This window comes from Saccopteryx bilineata, chromosome 1 (genome assembly GCF_036850765.1).
Source record: "Saccopteryx bilineata isolate mSacBil1 chromosome 1, mSacBil1_pri_phased_curated, whole genome shotgun sequence".
Taxonomy (NCBI): domain Eukaryota; kingdom Metazoa; phylum Chordata; class Mammalia; order Chiroptera; family Emballonuridae; genus Saccopteryx; species Saccopteryx bilineata.
Genome location: NC_089490.1, coordinates 90693501 through 90713133, shown reverse-complemented (window position 1 = coordinate 90713133; position 19633 = coordinate 90693501). Strand labels below are relative to the sequence as shown.

Sequence of the window (19633 nt, the reverse complement as noted above, 5' to 3'; positions counted from 1 at the left end):
AGTGGCTCAGCAGTAGAACATCGGCTCGGTGTGTGGAAGTCCTGGGTTTGATCCCCAGTCAGGGCACACAGAAGCACCCATCTGCTTCTCCACCCTTCCCTCTCTTGCTTCTTTCCCTCTCCCCTCCTGCAGCCAAAGCTCAACTGGAGCAGGTTGGCCCCAGGCACTGAGGATGGCTCCATGGCTTCTGCCTCAGACACTAAGAATAGCTCAGGTGCTGAGCAGGGGAGCAACGCCCCAGATGGGCAGAGCATTGCCCCTTAGTGGGCTTGCTGGGTGGTTCCTGGTCGGGGCACATGGCGGGAGCCTGTCTCTCTACCTCCCCTCCTCTTACTGAAGAAAACAAAACAAAACAAAAAATCCCCAAGATAATGACTAAATTTAAAAAATAAAGAAAAGTCTTGTAGGAAATAAAAAGGTGCCTAGTAGCTGTAAAACTATGCAATTTTTTTCCTTCTCTAGACTTTTCTGTATTTCCTGAATCTTCAGTGTTTGTGTAGCATTTTTGTAATAAAAAATTAAAAAAATTTGTAATAAAAAATAACTACTAGAGAAATGAACAGTTGGTAATAATTATGTACACTGTCTTTCAAAAACAATGTTCTTGGCTCTGGTGGGACGGCACTGCACAGAATCACCCACAGGCTGTCAGCCACAAGCGTGAGGAACTGAAGATGATGGCATTCTCTGGGAAAAGGACTAATCAACTCGAACTTCAAAATATCTCTGAGAGATGATAGTAGCACCTTAAAACCTCCCATTCCCATGAAAGGAACTAGAAATGGCCAACACAGGGGAAAAGTGGTCCAGGGTAGGAGGAACCTCAGCTTCCAGGGGGAGGTGAGCACAATTGTGAGGCACAGCTGAGGAAAGGCTCCTGCCTGTCTCTCACCACAAGCAGCAAGACAGCAGGTGATGAAAAGACAGCTGCTTGGCACCAACCTTGAGGATGGTGGATGCTGCTGCCACCTTGGCACCAAAAACATCAAGTTCTCACTTTAGACCAGAACAGGATAGGCTGACGTCCTTGCCAACCAATCTGTTGAAACACTGACTTGATGCAGAGGAACAGCCCAGCTGAAAGAGGTCCTATCTGATGGCCCTTCTAGGTGAGTGGACTTAGGAACGTTACTGAACTTCTCAGAGTCAGCTCCCCCATGTTCTTAATGGAGTAAACACCACCTTGCTCTCAAGCTGATGTGAGGACTGAATGAGGCAACCACACAACGATGCCTAACATAGCAGATGGCTATAGCAGCCCTCAAACTGGCTGCTACCATGACCCTTGCTGAGAAGGCAGCCCAAACCCTTGGGGCTAGAGGGCATACATACCTGTTCCTTAGTCTGCGCCTTCTGGACGTAATCCCGGCCCACCTTGATGCGAGGCATGAGGATTCCTCTAGTGAAATCAGTCACATTGATACCCAAGAGGTGGGACACCTTTTGAGCAGCTAATATTTTTCAAAAAGAAGGAGAGAGTAAAAACTTTTAATTAAACACAAGAACAAAAGTTTCTCTGCTCCACCTGGTAGTAGAGAAAAAAGTTGTGGTGACAACTGAGCAATCATTCCCGGGATAACTGACTCTGGAACCTTCCTCAGCAGCGCAGACACCCAGCTCGCCCCTTCCCCCCAGTGTCCGCATGCAGGGCAGCAGGCATGGCAGAGACAAATGTGTCCTAACGGGCCTAGCCCTGGCTCCCTTGCACCCTCTGGCTACATCTGCCGAGTGTGCAAGTGGGCCCTACCCACAAATAAAACTGAGAGGAGGCAGCCCCACCACCAGGCCCCAGTGCAAGGGGACCAAATAGCATATGTCCCAAAGAAATATCTTTTAATCCATGTACCCATGCACTAAGTTTTTTAAAAAGCCCCTAAGAAAGACACATGAAGGGTGATAACTTCAATGGAGTCATGTGCAGCCACCCAAAGGAATAGCAGTGACCAAGGCAGATGCAACGACAAGTGTTTCAGGGTCCTAATGTGGTCACGGGGAAAGTGTGCTCTAAGCTGGAGTGGCAACAGAAACCACTGTCTTACTGAGACAACTAGCTTGGTCTCAGGAATGGAAGAGAAACCCATATGATCATGGGCTTTCTAACTCACTCTGATGCTTACTTTATGAGGAAGGGTCATAGTAATGTGTGTTTTACAAAAAGTACAGAGTAATAGCCAGCCATAAAACATATAAAGTTAAAAAGAAAGTGAAGTCTGGAATTTCTACAAGACTTTCTGCTAATCCAAGCCCAGGCACTGGACCCATACTTCAATGGGAGGACCACGGTGTTACCTGTGTTGTCTGGCATGGATGCCTGGTCGGTGTTACGTTCCTTCTTGAAGACGATGTTGCCAAGCTGAAGAACCCCTGAGATGACTCGCAGCAAGCCTGGGATGAAACCAAAGGCAGCTCAGAACCGGGCAGGGGGTGGAATAAGCTCTCAGTGAGCCTTGGTCTAGTCCATGGGGAGGGCCCAGCAGACTTGAAGGCTGACTGTCTCCCTGCCAGTGAGGCTCTGTTTCAAGGACTTCTGACAGATCTCAGCTTGGGCAACCCTCTGCTTAGATATGAGCTGCATTCCCAACACTTCTAAATGTGGAGCAAGGATATGCCTCTATCCCAGGAGCCACTGTCTGTTTTTATAAATAAAGTTTTATTGGAACACAGGCAAGCCTACCCAATCACATTCTATCTGTGGTTAAGCAAAGGTGGCTCCAACCTTAATGCTAGGGAACAAGTGCACTCTCTCCACAACTTTTCTAAAATGAGGCCTCAAAGCTCTCTTCATTCACCCTCTAGGGAAATAAGAAGACAGGCAGGCTCCACACTGCTATTCATTGTAAGCCTTCCCAATGTAAAGATCTCAGCCCCAGCCTCTTCCACACACCAATGAGACAGGACAGGAATATTCTACTTTCAGCAAATGACAAGGACTGCAGCAGTGGACCCAGACCCTGGCAGTTAAGCACCTGGCCTTTGTTCCCCTATGTGTACTATGGGGAAAACATAACCCTGAAACTTAAACCTGACGTACCATCTCCCACACACTTAGGGTCTTCCTCCCGGTCTCTACATCGCTTTCCAAGTCAGAGCCAAATGGAAGCCCTCTCAAGCTCATCAGCTGCTCTGATGCTCAAGAGGTCGTGATGACCAGCCTCTGGCCTTCCCTCCCTCACCCACAGGAGAGCCAGCCCCATACCCATTTGCTCCTCTTCTGGGATGCTCATAATCCTCATGGCCTCCATGGTCTCCTGGAACATGTCTTTGTCCTGCTGACCGGGAATGGTGACATGCCCATTGGACAGAAAGCGGTATTTGTTGTATGGCTCCAACAGGAGATCAGCTATAAGGAGTGGAGGGCAACAGTGGTCAGTGAAGTGCTGAAACCAGAGGCTCCAGTCAATACTGAAACATCAGAGGTTTGGGAGACTGGGAGTGTCCTTAAGCCCCGGGGTATCCCAGGAACTGTGGAGTAGACAGCGTGAGACTAACAAACAAGAGCCTTTGTGGCTCATAATTTACAGCTGCACATGTGACCTGCCCTGGGTTTTCTCTCTGTGGTAAAACAGCGGCTGAGTCCTCAGGATGGTCCAGAAAACAGAACTCATCTGGCTTCTCCTCCCCAACCCAAAGCCAGAGCTTTCATTTCCCAACTGGAGTGTGTGGGCCAGTTGCAGCAGGAGCCCCAGTGCCCAGCAGCCATGTGTCAGGCAGTGGGCCCACTACTCACTCTTCAGGTGTTCTCCAGCCCCAGACAGGAGATAGTAGAAGATGTGGAAGGTCCGCTCTTCCTTGGCTTGGCGAATAGCACGAGATTTCTCTAAAAGATCTTTTTGCAAACATTGAGGAGTTGTGCAAGTTACTGGAAGGTAACCCCTGCACTTTCCTCTACGTCCATCAAAAGCCACAGAACTTCACCAGGTGCAAAGAACATCAAAACAGCCAAAGTAAAAGCAAACTCTCTTGGCTCTATCCTTCAAGAGGTGTGGCTTATCCAAAGAACAGCTTTTATACTTGGAAGCCTTGTCTATTTCAAGGGCTCCCTTCTCATGAACCAATGGAGATCTAAGACTCTCACCAGCAAAGACTATAATGCTAGTGCAGGAGAGAAGTAAATTAGCATTCATCCCAGCTCCATCCCTCTGGGTACCACTCTGGATAGTCTTCAATAGTCCCATCCAATTTGAAGCTGAACTTTATCCTGCCAGTAAAGAAAAACCTAGCTCTAAGTTGGGTTTTGAATGAGCCTCTCCTGGTTCTCTTCCTGATGCCACAGATGAGGTGTCATAACAAGCCCATAAAAAGAAACTGCTGGAATCAGGAAGCAGCTTCTTCTCCATCAAGGTCACTTCCCTCCCCTCTAAACCTAGCACTCATTACAATTAACCACAAGGATACAAGTCTCAATATTGGCTCCCACGATGTAGCCATTGACATCAAAGTTGATGCGAATGAATTTGCCCTGAGGAAAGACAATGAAAGGATCAGAGGCCCATCCCCCAGTACCTACCTCTAGCTGGTAAAGGCTGGAGGGAGAAAACCAAAGACTATGTCCATGTGTCTGGCCGCCAGGGGCCGTGCACCCCACACCACACAGTACTTAGGACTCAGGAGTGCCACACTGCTTCAAGTCTGGAACCAGGATGAGGTCCCCTCTGCACAGAGGAAGAAGTGTTCCTCACTGCCTGCTCAGGCCCTGGGTTCTAACTGGTTACTGGCTACAACGGGATAATCGGGGGGACCAACAGTGACTCTCCACTCCCTAGCTGGCTTGCTGTCACCTGGTAGAAGCAGCTACTTATGCAGGTGACCACCAACTGGAGTATGACCCAGACTGCTCCACAGGGCAGGTTCAGGAAGCACCAAGTCTGAATCTTCTTCACTTTTAAGTGAGAGCACCCAGTTGGAGGTGACATGTGCTAAAAGCTCTAAGAGCCTCTGCCCCACGAGATAGGAAACAGCCAGCCGATACTCACAAATCGTGAGGAGTTGTCGTTCTTCACAGTCTTGGCATTCCCAAAGGCCTCCAGGATGGGGTTGGCCTGCAGCAGCTGTCGCTCCAGTTCGCCCTGGAAAGAAACCCAGAAGTGCAGTGAAGGCCAGGCAGTGGCTCAGGCTGCCAAACCTGCTCCACCAGGCAGAGGGGACAGTGGCAAAGCCATGTCTACACGCCCAACATGCCTGGAACAAAGGCTTCCGGTGGCCCTCCATGCCAGCCTCAGCGTGGTCTCTGTGTCACTCAAGAGCAATCTTCCTGCCAGGCCTCCAGAGACTTGACTGGTTTGAATTAGTTCCCTGGACTGATTGACCAGCGGCCCCAAAAAGGGAAAGCGGTGGCTCCCCCAGCTCCAGGAACCTGGTACAAGGACCCAGATCAACTCCGGGGAATGCACTGAAGGGCAGCACGTGAACCAAAGAGACACGGGGGCATCGTTCCTTCTCTGTGACAGTCTCCATCCCAGGTACACTAGTCTCTCTCTGCCCTCCTTGTCTTTGTCTCCACTCAACATGCCACATATTTTCCCATCTCAAAGGATAGATCTACAAAAGACATGGCTCATCTCATCCATGTCCTAATAAACTCTGCATTTACCTTGCTGGTCCCCTGTCTGCCTCCAAACCAGCTCCCAGCACAATAGGTATCTAAACATGGGATCAATAAGGATTCTGAACTGTTTATCAACACCAATAAACTCTATCTGTGGTCTCAAGGTGCTTTATGGTTTACAAAAAGCTCCCTTACGCCTTATGCTCTCATGATACCCAGGTTAGGCAAACAGAATAGCCCCATTTCACAGAAGAGAAAAACTGAGGTTGAGGGAGGGAGAATGATCTGACCGAAGTTATGCAACTATCGACCAGCAAAGCAGGTACTGGAATTCGAGTCTTCTACCAATAGCTGTCAATCACTGCCATTTTACCACCCTGTCCCACCCACCTTGGGGGCTCTACCTGTCAGGTCAGATCAACTTTGGAAGCAACCATTGTCCTCCCAGCAGGCTAGATAATAACTGACACAGGCTGAGGGAAATATGAATCTCATCCACCTTAATACTGGGTACCCTCTAGAGGAGAAGAAGACCACACAAGGGCCAGGAGGGGTTCCGTATTTATTAGCAAGGCTGGAGCCAAGCCAGGATTTTATGGGAAAAAGGCTGCCTGTGGGTGATGAAAAGGAAGCCTGTTAGTAGCAGGAGCTCCCAGGACAGTCATGAACTACAGCCTTCCAGGCACACCTGTCACAGACAAGACCTGCCTGCAGAGTGCTAAGGATGCAGGAAGCCCACGAGAGACCAGAAGGGGCCCAGTGGCCCAGTAGAACCACCTCGTCCCAGGCCTGAGGGAGTCTCTTATTCTCAGACCATAAGCTAAATGAAAGAGAGTCAGAGCAGCCAGGTCAAGGGTCAGGTCAGGGGTCAAACCCCACAGAGCAGGGCTCCTTATGTGCCTGGCACCAGCGGTCACAGCACACTAGACTGCCATCCCTGGGACTCTGGCAGGCTGGGGAAGTCAGCAAAGCAGCCCACGGGCCAGAACTAAGCGCTGCTCCCCCACTCACTAAAACATTCCTCTCAAAACACAGGCCAGGTAGCCAGGCTGCCAGGTTGGCTGAGCTACTCCCATTCCTGCAGACAGATGGGGGCATGGCCTGACTACAGCCTGCACTGCCTTGGCTTGGAGGCCAACCTAAGGCCTCTGTCTTGGGACCATAGGCTATTGCCATGGAACGCATCACTGCCAGACCAAACTTGGGGGCAACCATTTGGGATCCCAGAGACCAGCTCCCTGCTGACAATAGTAATGACTAACCTTTATCAATACCTAACTAGGCACAGAGAAGACTTTTTTTCCCAATGAAATTTGTGTAATACGAAATTAGGAGGTACTATAGGCAACGTATGTGCATAAGGTTTGAAATTATCCATCTGGTTTCTAAAGGGCATCACTGGGTGGTGTTTCTGACAGTGGGCTACCACTAGTGCATAAAACAAAGGGGGAGGGGGATAAAGGTCACTGCTCAGACTATGGAAGTCTTTCTGGGAAGTCCCTGCACTCAGGCTCTACTTTGCCAGCCTGCAGCCCTGACAAAGCCCAGCCTTCTCACAGCAAGGTGAGGCCTACGTTGTCCCTGTAGGTGGTCTTGGAATGAGCAACTGACTCGCTCTCTGCAAGGGAGAGAGAGAGAGCTCTGCCAGAACATGCCATGACAGGCTTCAGAACGTAATAGCAGTAAACCAAGTTCAAGAGTGTCTGATGGCCCAGCTGTATATAGAAAACCACCATACCGTTTCAGGCAAGGAAATCAACCAAAGTGGTTGATGCCTTTACAAATGAGGGCCTGAGCAGTGATCAGAAACCAGAGGCAAACTCTTCAATCACTGTAGTTGAACTTGGAGTCAGGGACAGGGTGCCCATCACACACTGAACCCTGAGAAAGGGGATGTGACAATACCATTTCCACTTATCACCCCCCTCCTCCACAAGCCATCTTATCTCAAGTGCTGGGGGCCTGCCTGCCTTCCCCCCCTGCTGCTGGAGTTCCAGAACTAATGCAAATGGGTCTACATTCCTGCTCTCTAACTTATCTCAGCAGGGACTCCAAGGTCACCCTCCAGAGATCCAGGCACATACTAGGCATTCAATAAATAGTTTGGAAATGGTTTTTATAGCGAATTCAAAGATGGAAAACCACAGTGAGAGAACTCCTAACCTCGCAGCCCTGTTTTAAAAATAGGTCTCCTAAAAAATGGAAAATGGGGTGGGGGTGGAAAGAGGGAGCAAAAAAAAAAAACTTTATTAGTTTCTAAATATAACTCCTGATGCCCCATGGAAAAAGATTCAGAATGTCTTGAGAAGTTTGGCACATGAGAAGTTACTTTTGGTTCCATTCCAGAAGACTGTACTCATTAGGACATTCTGCAGGACACACCCAGGTCTGCATGCAAAGGGACACACACCACTACTTACTTCTATACGCTGCACACAGCACCCCTGTAAGGGGGGGCTGCCCAGATGGCGCAGTTCCCCAGGCAGCTTGAGGGAACACCACGGACAATCAGATGTGACAGGGAAGTTTAAGAGTGTGTGCTTGGGAGAAAGAAAGATAGCACCACACAGGCATGCTTAAGACTGATCGCCCCCAACTCTGGGAAAGTCCAGTGTAGGCCTTCCAGACACTGCTTCTGACCAGCACAGTGGTGGCAGGTGAGAGGGCTGGTCATCTCCATCTGGTCTGTGACACTGAGCATGTGGGGATCCGGGAGCAAAGACTGCCATCCCACTGTGCCTCGGTTGGGGTTCCACACAGGGCATTTCAGCTGTCGTGCGCATGGGGAATTATGGGCAGGACTGGAATTCCTGAGAACAGCTAGGTGATGAGGCCCATACCATTCTGCAGAAGGCGTTATTTCAGAGTGCACAAGAAGTCACTGAGTGTCACACCCAGCCCCCCTCCTCCCAATACAGTCAGTGAGTCGAGCCTATGAGAATAGTTCTAGCTGCAGAAAGTGACAATGGTGTAGAGTGAAAAGCTGCTTAGGAAAAAATACGTAATTCAAGGCCACACGATGATCAGAACACGCATTCCCAGTGCAGAACGTGCAGTAAACGTGCAGCTCACCTAGCGAGGACACTGCTGAATTCGACCATAATCCACCAAGAGGGAGAGGGGGAAAAAAGGGAAGTGAGACGACTTTCTGACTGCCCTTTCTCCCTTTGTTGGGGAACTGTCCACCCAAAGGCACTTCAACAGTAGGGAATAAGGGCAGGGAGTCAAATGCAGGCCTGCCAGAGATTCTGCAAGTCTCCATCAGCTTGAGAATCAACTTTTGGAATCTCTTCTGAACTCAGAGGTGGAGGCCACACAGCAATTAATTGCCAACCCTGGTGGGCTCCGGTTTCCATAGCAACTCAGAAAGTTGGGAGGCCAGGGGAGAAATGAGCTGGCTACCAGTGGACCCACTCCCAAGACAGCCACACTGCAGCTTCCATGAAAGCAGGCCCAGCCCTTGCTTCATTCCCCAAATGCTCTCATTTTAAGCTGATCCATGAAGCACTAAATGATCTTTCTCATGGGGGGGAAGGTCCCCAACTCACCTGGTCCTTCTTGCTCTTATGTGAGGAAGCCACATGAGCCAGATACTGAATGACTTTCTTGGTGTTCTCTGTCTTGCCAGCTCCAGACTCACCCCTGCCAAGACAGCCAAGAAAGTTCTCAGGGGAGAGGTGGCCAAATCTTAGGTCCCTTTCTAACTGCTTGCTCTACTGCCACCTACCATTCTGTTAAGTGCCAATGAAGGGCCCAACACCTAGTGGCAGAAAAGGGGACAGGCAAATAAATGCTAGTTCTGAAATTCTCACTCAGGCTATTTCCCATGGCCCACTGCCTGCCCTGGTCACTTGGCAGCCTTTGCATCCAAATGTCTTCGGAATCAGTTTGAGGCAGCTGTTGACTCAGGGGTCAAAGGCACTTATACATGTTCCTTTAAAACTGCACTTGACTGAATGTTCTGTACCACTAATTCCCTCGGCAACAGGGTTTATTTATCTCCTTGGTAAGTTCAGAGGATGAGGCCGAGAGGTCCAGTGTCTACTTCAATCAGGTAAAGAAAGCCATTGCTCAGAGCCAGGAGTGTGTGCCAGCGGAGCCACAGTCGCCAGCCACACTCTGCTGAAAAGACTCTTGCTTTTCGTCTCGGATATAAACCCATTCCCTGCCCATCAGCTTCTTTGAGGGGGGCGACTAAATCTTTGCCCATGATATATAGCTCATCCATGCTGTGGGACCACTGAGCAGCCCATCCTGTGGGGAAGGGATAAGGCTTAAGCTGGGAATGGAACTCGTCCACCTAGGTTTTGGTAGGAGTCCTCAGAATAAGAGCAGATCGAGGTGACATGTGGCCCCGTCATCCTGACAGAAACACTTACGTGCACAAAATGGACTGGTCCTCTCGGTCTGAAACAAAGAAGACGTCAGGTTAACTTGTGCTAGATACAAAAACCTCCCCGCCCCCACTTCTGAAGAGCTGTCCACCTCCCAAGAAGAAAGCCTCGAATGCTGCCCTTGCAGAGGGCCCTCTGCAGCAGCTGACACATGCTGATTCTATGCCTCACTCAGAGGAGGGACATTCCTAGGTGGCAGCACCACTGGGTGGCCGCTCCCTCATCCAGAAGCTCCGACTACCCATGCTCACTGCCCTTCTCGCCCCTATGACACCAAAAATAGTTCTGTCTCTCTCACAGTCAATCTATGAAAAGCTCCTCAGGAGTCTACTTTTCTGAGTGCTAAAGTGGAGCTTTCCTTGTGTGTTTATAACTGGGGGTTCAGGCTGTTAGAAATCAGGCCTGTGGCAAGTGTTTCACATATTGTCCCCATTTAAGTAAAGAGCACTAGTTAAAGGCTGGGTGAGGGGTGTGGTAGACAAGGCTGGCTTTGCAATGGGACAGCCCCAGGACAAGATGCTGCCTTGGTCACACACACAGCCTCCGAGGGCCCCAGCCTCCTTGTGGGATGGGGGATAATAGCATACGTGTAAATAACGCATGAAAGCACCAGTGTGGGATCTGACATGTGGAAATGCTCAATACTGTTAGTTTAGAGAAAGCTTGGAAAAAACAGAAGCTCATCAGAATCACAGCTTCTGACCAGTTTTGTAACAACTCTTAGCAAGTAAGGATATAAACAACTCACTCCCCTGGGGAGCAGGAGAATCAGCAATACCCATACTTTGAAGCTAAGTTTGACAGAAATGCTTTAAGACCTTCGGGCTGACCTGTGTCAGTGCTAGGTGTCCAATTTTAAGCAATAACTGAAAATACAAACTCATTTTTTCCCCTTTTCATCTTACCCATGGAACATTCCCAGCCTGTTTTAAGTCAGATCAGCCTGAATCCAGGACCATGCTACTTACTAATATTTGAACTATTAAGAGGTACTTAATTCTCTAGTCTCAGTTTCCTTTTCCATAAAGTAAATATGCCTCAAATCCCTGGGAGGATTAGTTTGAAGATCAGAAATGAAACATGAAAGGGATCTGCGTGGTACCCTGTAAACAGAATGTACTCCATGAAGGGGCAAGCGGCCTGTTTACATCCCCATCAGGAAGCCGCCCTCCTGGAGTGGCAGTGCCATGGTCAGGGGAGAAGTACGTATAGCTGTTAGAACAGGTGCTGGATAGAAACCAACGATGGCCACCTGGAAGGACACACTGGCTCCCACTGTCCAGCCAGGACCCTGCCCGATGAGGGCTTTGGGAAGATAATTCATGGCTTCCTGTGTGCATGGCCTCAGGACACAGATTTGCAGACACACCACTAGGTCTCCTGCCTCTTGGCAAGGTGAGCCCCAGAATGCCTGATCTCACAGCCCACAGAGGGGAGGAAACATTAAACCTCATACCTGACACAAACAGCAGCTGCCTTCCCACCTCTGCAGCCTCCCCCGTTCCCACTAATAAATAACAAAGTGGGTTACAAAGGAAACTTAGCCATGTACTTTCACAGAACCCATCTCCCTCAGTCCTGCTCTCCACTATGCAGCCACTCAGAGCAGGCCCCAGCGGGGCAGCAAACAGCTCTCCCACAAGGCTGCCACCAGGCTGAGGCAATATCCATAAGACAAGCAAAAGGAAGGAGGCTAGGGAAGACACAGTTTCCATCGGCTGCCCCTACCTAGCACAGTGTGGTGACTGAGAAGGATCTTGGACACAGTTGACACAGTTGTGATCTGGGGCCCCAGCTCCCCCACTGCATCCTCCTGGGCCAGCCCTAACTACAGGCATGTTCAGTCACGGCTCATAAGCCGGCAAGACTGTACCTGCACGTGCTGGCAAGTTGTGAGACAGCAGCAGCCAACCGTACCATAAAAGGAAACATCGCCATCCCTTCCAGAAGGAACCGTTTTCCCAGAACTGTTTAGACCCAATCCCTGGGATGGCTGGAATTCCTCTAATTGTGTGAGGAGTCAAGATGTTAAGCTGCTAAACAACAGGAAGCAGAGCCCCCCACACACAGACACACAGGTGCACATGCACACGGTGACACATGCATACACGGACATGGACAAGCTGCACATGGACACACATGCAGGGCACATGCATGTGCACATACAGGTTCAACAGGTACACATGTAACAGATGCACACACAAGGACATGCACACACTCAAATTCCAGTTCCAAACCAAACTCATTATGGAACTTCCATGTACCCCACCCCCAGCTCTTCCTCTCTTCTAACCTTTCACCTCCAATCCCTGAAGCCAAGTTAGTACTGTCAACACAGCCTAAAAAAAAAGACTGCAAAACTTTCATTTTTCACATTAAAGCTTTAACTTGCTTTGCCAGACATTTGGGCAAATGCTTTTGCAGAGAAAAACTGATGGGGAAAAAAAATGACGGGAGGCCTATCTCATTTCCTCAACTCTTGTCCCCACCAGTCGGTGCCCCAAGTCCACCTGCCTATAATGAATGACAAGGTGGCCCCTTAGATCCATGGTCCCTTACATCTGGAAAGGTCTTTACAATGCTTACAGTAGTTTTGAATCTGTTATCTTGTGGCTTTACAATAACCTTAGGAGGTAGATAAGGCAGGCACTGTCCACTTTGTATGAGCCCTCTCACAGCAGTTTTTCTGTTTTGCTCCTGAGTTCAGAAGTGTCTCTTCTGGGCAGTGAATGGTTAGGATTGTTAGCTACCAGTCAGCTCTCCTCCTGACTCAGTTTACTCTGCTAGACCCCTAGTACATTCCAGTAAGGACCTTTCTTAACACTCACTCACTCTATAAGATCTTATCCACATAGTCATCTCACGGGACTGGGCCACCCGAGAGTCCAGCCCACTGGATTGTTTTGGCTCAAATCCTTATTTGGGCCCATATGGACTAACAGCTTATTTGAAAACGCCCTTCCTTCCTCCACACCAGAGCAGACAGACAAACAGACAGGAACCCTGTGGCCCAGACCAGAAAAATGCACCCCTCCACCAGAGACAACCCTGTTCTGGGAAACAGGATCCCTGCCGGGATGAAGGCCTTTAATCTGACTTCAGAGATGAAAACCCCTTCTGCCGAGCCCTCCCACCATGCGGGTGGGGTAGAGACAAGATTATGACACTCTGCAGTGGTTTTCCATGCTTTTAAAAGAAACAGCAGCCTTTTCTCAGATAAAATCTTCCCGAATCTCCAATATGAAGAACAGGTGATGAAATCCAGAGCTACGTGGGAGGTGGAGACAGGGTTCCTTCCAGCTGGTCCCTGTGTCTGAGGCAGTGATATCAAGGAGAAAGCCACGGGCTGTGTGCTCCAGAGCCCTGGTTCCAATCCTTGCTCTGCACTCCGCCTCACGACGCCTGCCTCCTGGACCTCTCGGCATCAGAAGGCAGGCTTGCTGGCAGGGCCACTCTGAGGACTGAATGGAGTGGGTACCTGATACCTGCAGCACAGCACAGCTGCTTAGACACTGTCCTTAACCTGAGCCCACTGCCCCTCTCAGCTATCCACTGCACACACTCCTTGGAACAACAATGAGAAAAGTTTTCAGTTACACATTCAGTGATGAAGGCATTTCCTCTCCTGATTTTTATTTTAAACCCCAAATACCCCGAGGCCTTTGGGAGCTGAAGCATATATTGAAATGGACCAAGTGTTTCCGGGCAGCTCAGAAGGCTCCCGCTCAGGTGGGCAGAGGCGGCACCTGACCAAAGGTATTTCACCCCAGGTTCAGATTTATGCTAGGGGCCTTACTGTTCACTTCCTCTGTGAAAGAAGCTGCTGATTCTTGTCCATAAAAGGCTACGAGGCTCACACAGCAGTGATATCAGCTCCAACAGGAAGTGCAGAAGGAAGAGAACTGGGACTGGTTCACCAACAGCCATGGCCTGGGGGCTGACTCATCGGAATGCTCACTAAGATAATGCCTCCTGCTTGAGGTTCAGCCAAAGCTGCTCTCTCAGGGGTAAAGCTGGAAGAGCACCCTGCCCCAAGATCTATCTTCAGGTCAACCACATTTTTTGAGGACAAGAAAAAATGACACAAAGGGCAGATTCAGGTTGGGTGACAGGCCTGCATGGGGTGAGACTAATGGAGTGAACCATGACAAATGGGACTGAAACTTTTCCCCACCAAGAGGTCTGTCTTTCACAAAAACTGTAGAGCTGACCCCTGGGTCACTCACTGTGTGAGCCCCTGCTTCATGTTGCCTAAGATGGGAAGCCTCAGGCTGCCAGAGGCAAACTCCTGGTCTCCCGAGTTCCTTTCCATGAAAACCTCACATGAACAGAAGCAAGCTCCCAATGGGCTGAAGTGCAAATACACTCAGGCCAAAACCAAGTATAAAATGTGGAGAGACAGCTTGACCAGACAGCGGCGCAGTGGATAGAGCATCAGCCTGGGACGCTGAGGACCCAGATTCGAAACCCAAGGTCACTGGCTTGAGCACGGGCTCATCCAGCTTGAGAGCGGGGTCACTGGCTTGAGCATGAGATCACAGACATGACCCCAGCCGCTGACTTGAGCAAGGGGTCACTTGCTCTGCTGGAGCCGCCTGGTCAAGGAACATAGGAGAAGGCAATCAATGAACAACTAAGGAACCACAACAAAGAATTGATGCTTCTCATCTTTCTTCCTCTCTGTCCCTATCCATTCCTCTCTCTCTCATTAAAAAAACAAACAAACAAACACACACACACACACACACACAAAACATGGAGAGAGAGAGACCTGTGAGTTCGAGCACAGAACCTGGGGGCTAGGAAGACCCTAGAGGGCATCTAGTTCCACCATCTGTCATGATACTATGCCCCAAGAAAACCAATGACTTGACCAAAGTCACATAAGCCAGGCCAACAACCCAGACCTCTGGACGCTGCACACTTCCCCATGGAGCTCCTACAGGGCTGGGCACTGTGCCACCAGCAGCCCTGCCTCAGTGCTGCAGAGAAAGGGTCATCCACACTCATAAAGTGTCATATGGGGCCTTGCAAGCTGTTTGTTACTTTCTCCAAAGCCAACCCAATTCATGAGCTTGGGTCAAAAGCACTTGGGAAGCAGAAAGGTGAGAAAAAACAAGTACAAAGAAAGCTTCACATTAGCAGAGGCTGCAGGTGAACATGGGCCTCAGAGGCCTGTGTCATGGAGCCTCTGGTCGCCTTCTTGCCTATTTGTCAGGCAGTGAGATGTGGGCCCCCTGCTGGTGGCTCCAAGCATACAACATGGTAACTGATAATGTCTCTCCAAGGCACAAAGGTAGGCCCCAACTAGGGAGATGCAGGGTCAGCAGCAACCCAAGCCAGCAGCCAGCTCCACCCACACACTCCTAGGTATGGCTGTGGTGTGAACCCTACTGAGGAGGTCCCAGTCTGCAGTTACAGGAGGCAGAGCACGGGCAGCCCTCCCCACCAGGCTCCCTTGATAATTAGAAAGAAGCCCAAGGAACTGCTCATAGTTTTCATTATGTCAGAGGTAAGCAAGGCCCCCAAGCAAGCATGCTCTCATCCAAAATGCATCCAGCAGCTCACACAGGTGAGCTCCCAGGGCAAAGGCAAATCTGCCAGAAACCATTATTAATTGTTTATCCACCTTTCCCATGGGTGAGGCCAGGAGTGAGAATGTTCTCCTGTGAGGCAGCTCTGATAGGTTTGTCAGGGTGAAGGGAAATTTGAAAGCCTCACGTGAGTGTTGACAGCCCAGAGCAAATGCCACCAGGATACTGGGAGGGAACGGAGAGCCTGAGGTCAGTTCTGCCCTGATCTTCAACAACATTTCCTTTGGAGAAAAGGAAAGACAGGCAGGAGAGACCCTGGGTGAGTACTGTGCAGAGAGGTGTAAGCTACAATCACAGGTCTACAAAGGGTTGGGCTCTCACTGGGGGTGAAAGAGGAGGACAGGAGAGAAGGACAACAGTCCATAAACAGGGAACAAGACAGACACTGCCAGGCAAAGCTCAGGACAAACTTGGCTCGATGTTGGAGCATAAACAGCCCCGCAAAGAGAACAATGGGCTCTGCGAAATGCCCTTTCATGGGTTGGGTCAAACTTGAGGCAGAATACCAGGAACTTTAATGCTAGGAGGTAAACAATAATGGCACATGAAAATGCTTCCTGAAGAAGTCAGGGGCTCCAGTCACCTTAGAGAAGAGGCAATCAAACGAAGTGAAAGGTCAGAATCTGATCCCAGAGCATGGCTTCCTTCCTTGGCTTCAGCTTAAACTTCTTTCCTATTGTATTTGTGGACCAGTTCGTCTTGGAGAAACAAGATCTTCATCAAGAGTCACGAAGCCCAGTTGGAATGACATCCTGAGCCCCAATCAGCACTGTTTGTTTGCCAAAAGAACACCTCGAGTGGATGCTGGGCCAACACCTTGGTCAAGACTAGAGGAATTTTATAGAAGCCACTTACAGAATCCTTACTTTTATCCCTGCAACTTTCAGCTCTCTTTTCTCTAATTTTAGGGAATTCTTTTTTTCATCTGAATATTTAATCCCAGAAATCAGGCAGGGGAAGAAAAGCACCCCTTTCCTCTGAACACATCCCCGACATAGTACAGCATGGCCCTACTGGATTCTCAGAGCCAGCACTTGACAGGACAGGAAACGGGCTGGTAAGCAGTGTTTACCATGGAGCAAGAGAGAAATAGGACCACTAGGCGGTTGAAAGCCCAAAGCAGCTTAGCCATTAAGAGACTTTGCAGGTGAGTTTTTGTGGTTTATTTTGGGGGAGTAGTAACAGAGACACTGGGCCAAGTTTTCAACCACCCTCAAAGTTTCAGGTTCCAAGGGGGCACTTCTTTCTTAGCTCCCACTTCAGTCAGCCCATCACAAAGCACCATGGGCCTGTTGGGTTGGATTAAAAACAAAACAAAACAGCAAGCCCAAAGCTGAATTCCTGAAAAGGATCCATTAACCACAGATTCCTCTTCTAGAACGGAGATTTTATAGAAATGAGACTGACAGACATTGATTGACCCATTATAATTAAGCAGCCTCATTCCAGGGGCTGGGCTTTCCTCCTGGGGGGCATGATCAAGTAGTCTGGTAGGGCTGGCTCTAGGAAAGTGCCTTCTGATCCGGGCTCGATGTTTGGGAGTGGCCCAGGGCTGCTTGTCACAGAGTCCCTCCAGTTCCGCACCAGCACATCACTTCATTGATGCTGAAGAACCAACTCTAAAGCACACATGACATTCTCCAATAGTCCCACCATGTTCTTCTGAAGCCCCATGGAGACCACATTGACCCAAAGGCCCACTCTAAGTCTACAGACTAGATCAAACATGTTGGAAGCACTGTCTGCTGGCACATGCCTTTGTTATATGGTCACTGCAGGGAAGAAGGCTTTTACAAGCTATTTCCAGTGCATGCTGCTACCCATAGCATGAACTCAGAGGATGCTCTCTGAGGAGAGTAAGATGTTCTCCTTGAAGAAGCATCTAGTTATCCCTCCACTAAGCAGTGGGGCATGGACCGAAGGAAGCACAACTTGTAGGCAGGGACAGAAGCTGCACTGCCAGACTGCTCTTGATACCAACTAAGGGGCACTCACCACAAACCAGAAGCCTCCCTTTAATTCTTACAATAACCTTGCCAAGAATGTTGCATTAAGCCCAAGATATAGGCAGGAAAATAAGGCCCAGTCAGAGTACATAAAGTGAATTTGCCAGATCCCAGTGAAATAGGGAAGTGACAGAGTCAGATACGGACTCAAATCAGTCCAAACCCCATGCTCTCTTGTCCACATCATACTTCCTATTCACATAGCAAGTGTGTCCCTAAAGCCAAGGCCCCACTGACCCATTTTGGCTACCTATCACAAAAGGCTATGTCATTATCGTCCCTTGCATCCTCAAGGCTAAGGGCACTGCCGCCTCTACGCTAGACTCTCACTCTCCTCCTGAATGAAGTTTATTTACCGGCATCTTGAGATAGGCCCTTGACCTCCTCCAGGCAGGGTCATGACCAGCATACAATAGGTGCTCAGCTAACTCCCGCAACCATGTGCAGGCACAGAGCACAGCCCTCAGGGTGAGCCAAGACTGCCTCCACAGCACACACAGGCACACAACCCAGCTCAGATCTCCCTGCAGACAGCAAGCCTTTGTGTGCCCATGGCTGGTGGGGCAAGCCTCCTGGCCAGTACATTCCTGCTTAAGTAGAGTCATCACATCTGTGGCTTCCTCAACCGACTGGCCTGGTGAGTCTGTTCAAAGTCATGCTTTACTGTACCTCTGAAGCATTCCCCAACCTCTCACCAGCATAGCACTTTTCCTCAGAAAGACCCTGGAAAGCAGACAGCTCCTCGGGAGCAAACACCACCAGAGCAGAAGGAATGTGGAGAGGGGAAGGAGGGCCGCTCCTCCTCCACACACCAGCCAGAGAAATGAAGGGCAACAGCACCCCTGGGAGCAGCAGTCAGGGGACCCTGGTTTCTAGATCTGACTATCTTCGGGCCTTTGGACAAGTCAGTTAACATTTCTGGGCCTGTTTCTTGTTCTGTGAATTAGAACTGTTATACTCAGATGTAAAGATAGAACTAAAATTCTACCCTTCACTGTTTACACCAAAATGTGAGGAAACCACTGAGAGGGATGTGGACACTCACCGGACACTTTGAGCAACTGGTTGGTGACCAACCACTTCTGGTGCAGCTTCCGCTGAGAAGCAGAGCAAAGGGTTAAACAGTCCTTGGATTAGTTTAGGCCTGGATGAAAGCAGACCCTGCTGCCACGCCCCCAGAAATGCTGGGGAGCTCATTAAAATACCATACAGCCACTGAAAGTGAATGGGCATTCTAACTAATTCACATAGAAGAGGGTTCTTTTTTTCCTAATCTTACTGGGGAGATAACTGGGCTCAAGTCAAATTCTTTAGCCAGTTCTGTAAGAACACGTCCACTTTTACCCAGAGAGGAAGACCCAGAAGGCCTGACCCCAATGAAAGCTAGGAGCACCATTTCCCAGCACAGTCACACCTTTTACAGACCATGTGCTGCTTCGGCCAAATTCCCCAGGCAGCCACTTGTTCCTGCCCTGGACGGATTCCTATTCCTTGCCAGCGCTGATGTCTGCCTAGGAAGGGGCAGCTACACAGAGCTTATACTCTCATCCTCCCAGCCTGATAGTTCGTGTTTTACAGAATCGGAAGAATAGGTTCAATCCCCAAGACAGGAAGACCCATTAACAGCCATGACAACAAATTAACCAAACAGAAAAGCCAAGGCTGGGAGGGTAAACCAACTATGTCACCGCAACTTTAATTAAACCCAAGGCTGAAGATGAAAATAACAAACAAAACCGTGCCAGGCATGTCTGGGCTGCACTATAACCACTATTGACACACACTTGCCAGCCTTTCCACAGGATCTGACCACCATGGTGTCTTTCCGACCACCCCAGGCCTCAGTATCCACACCTTCCTCTTAAGTGTCAAGACACCTGCTGCTCTCATGTTGGCACCAGGTATAGGTAGCAACTTGTCCTGTTATAAAGCTATGGCCACAGATCTCTGTGTAAACATGTCTCATCTCCCCACTTAGATTGCCAGGGCCTCCAGTGCCAGAATAAGATACTAAACTTCTAGATATTCTAGTACTTCCTATCGCTTATTTCCATAGTATAATGCAGAGCACCATATGCTGCCACACCCCATCCC

At 49.5% G+C, this 19633-nt stretch overlaps 1 protein-coding gene across 4 annotated transcripts in view; it reads right to left on the bottom strand.

Annotated features, from left to right (window-relative positions):
- The window catches only part of MYH9 (myosin heavy chain 9), a 102235-nt gene that overhangs the window by 35474 nt on the left and 47128 nt on the right, over positions 1-19633 (bottom strand). For all 4 annotated transcript variants that reach the window (XM_066259355.1, XM_066259347.1, XM_066259338.1 and 1 more), the window contains 8 exons: positions 9925-9952; positions 9094-9187; positions 4974-5066; positions 4396-4459; positions 3728-3826; positions 3197-3340; positions 2290-2385; positions 1333-1451 (listed from right to left, as the gene is read on the bottom strand). In XM_066259355.1, coding sequence (XP_066115452.1) covers positions 1333-1451; positions 2290-2385; positions 3197-3340; positions 3728-3826; positions 4396-4459; positions 4974-5066; positions 9094-9187; positions 9925-9952 — 737 coding nt within the window. The remainder of the gene's footprint in view (positions 1-1332; positions 1452-2289; positions 2386-3196; positions 3341-3727; positions 3827-4395; positions 4460-4973; positions 5067-9093; positions 9188-9924; positions 9953-19633) is intronic.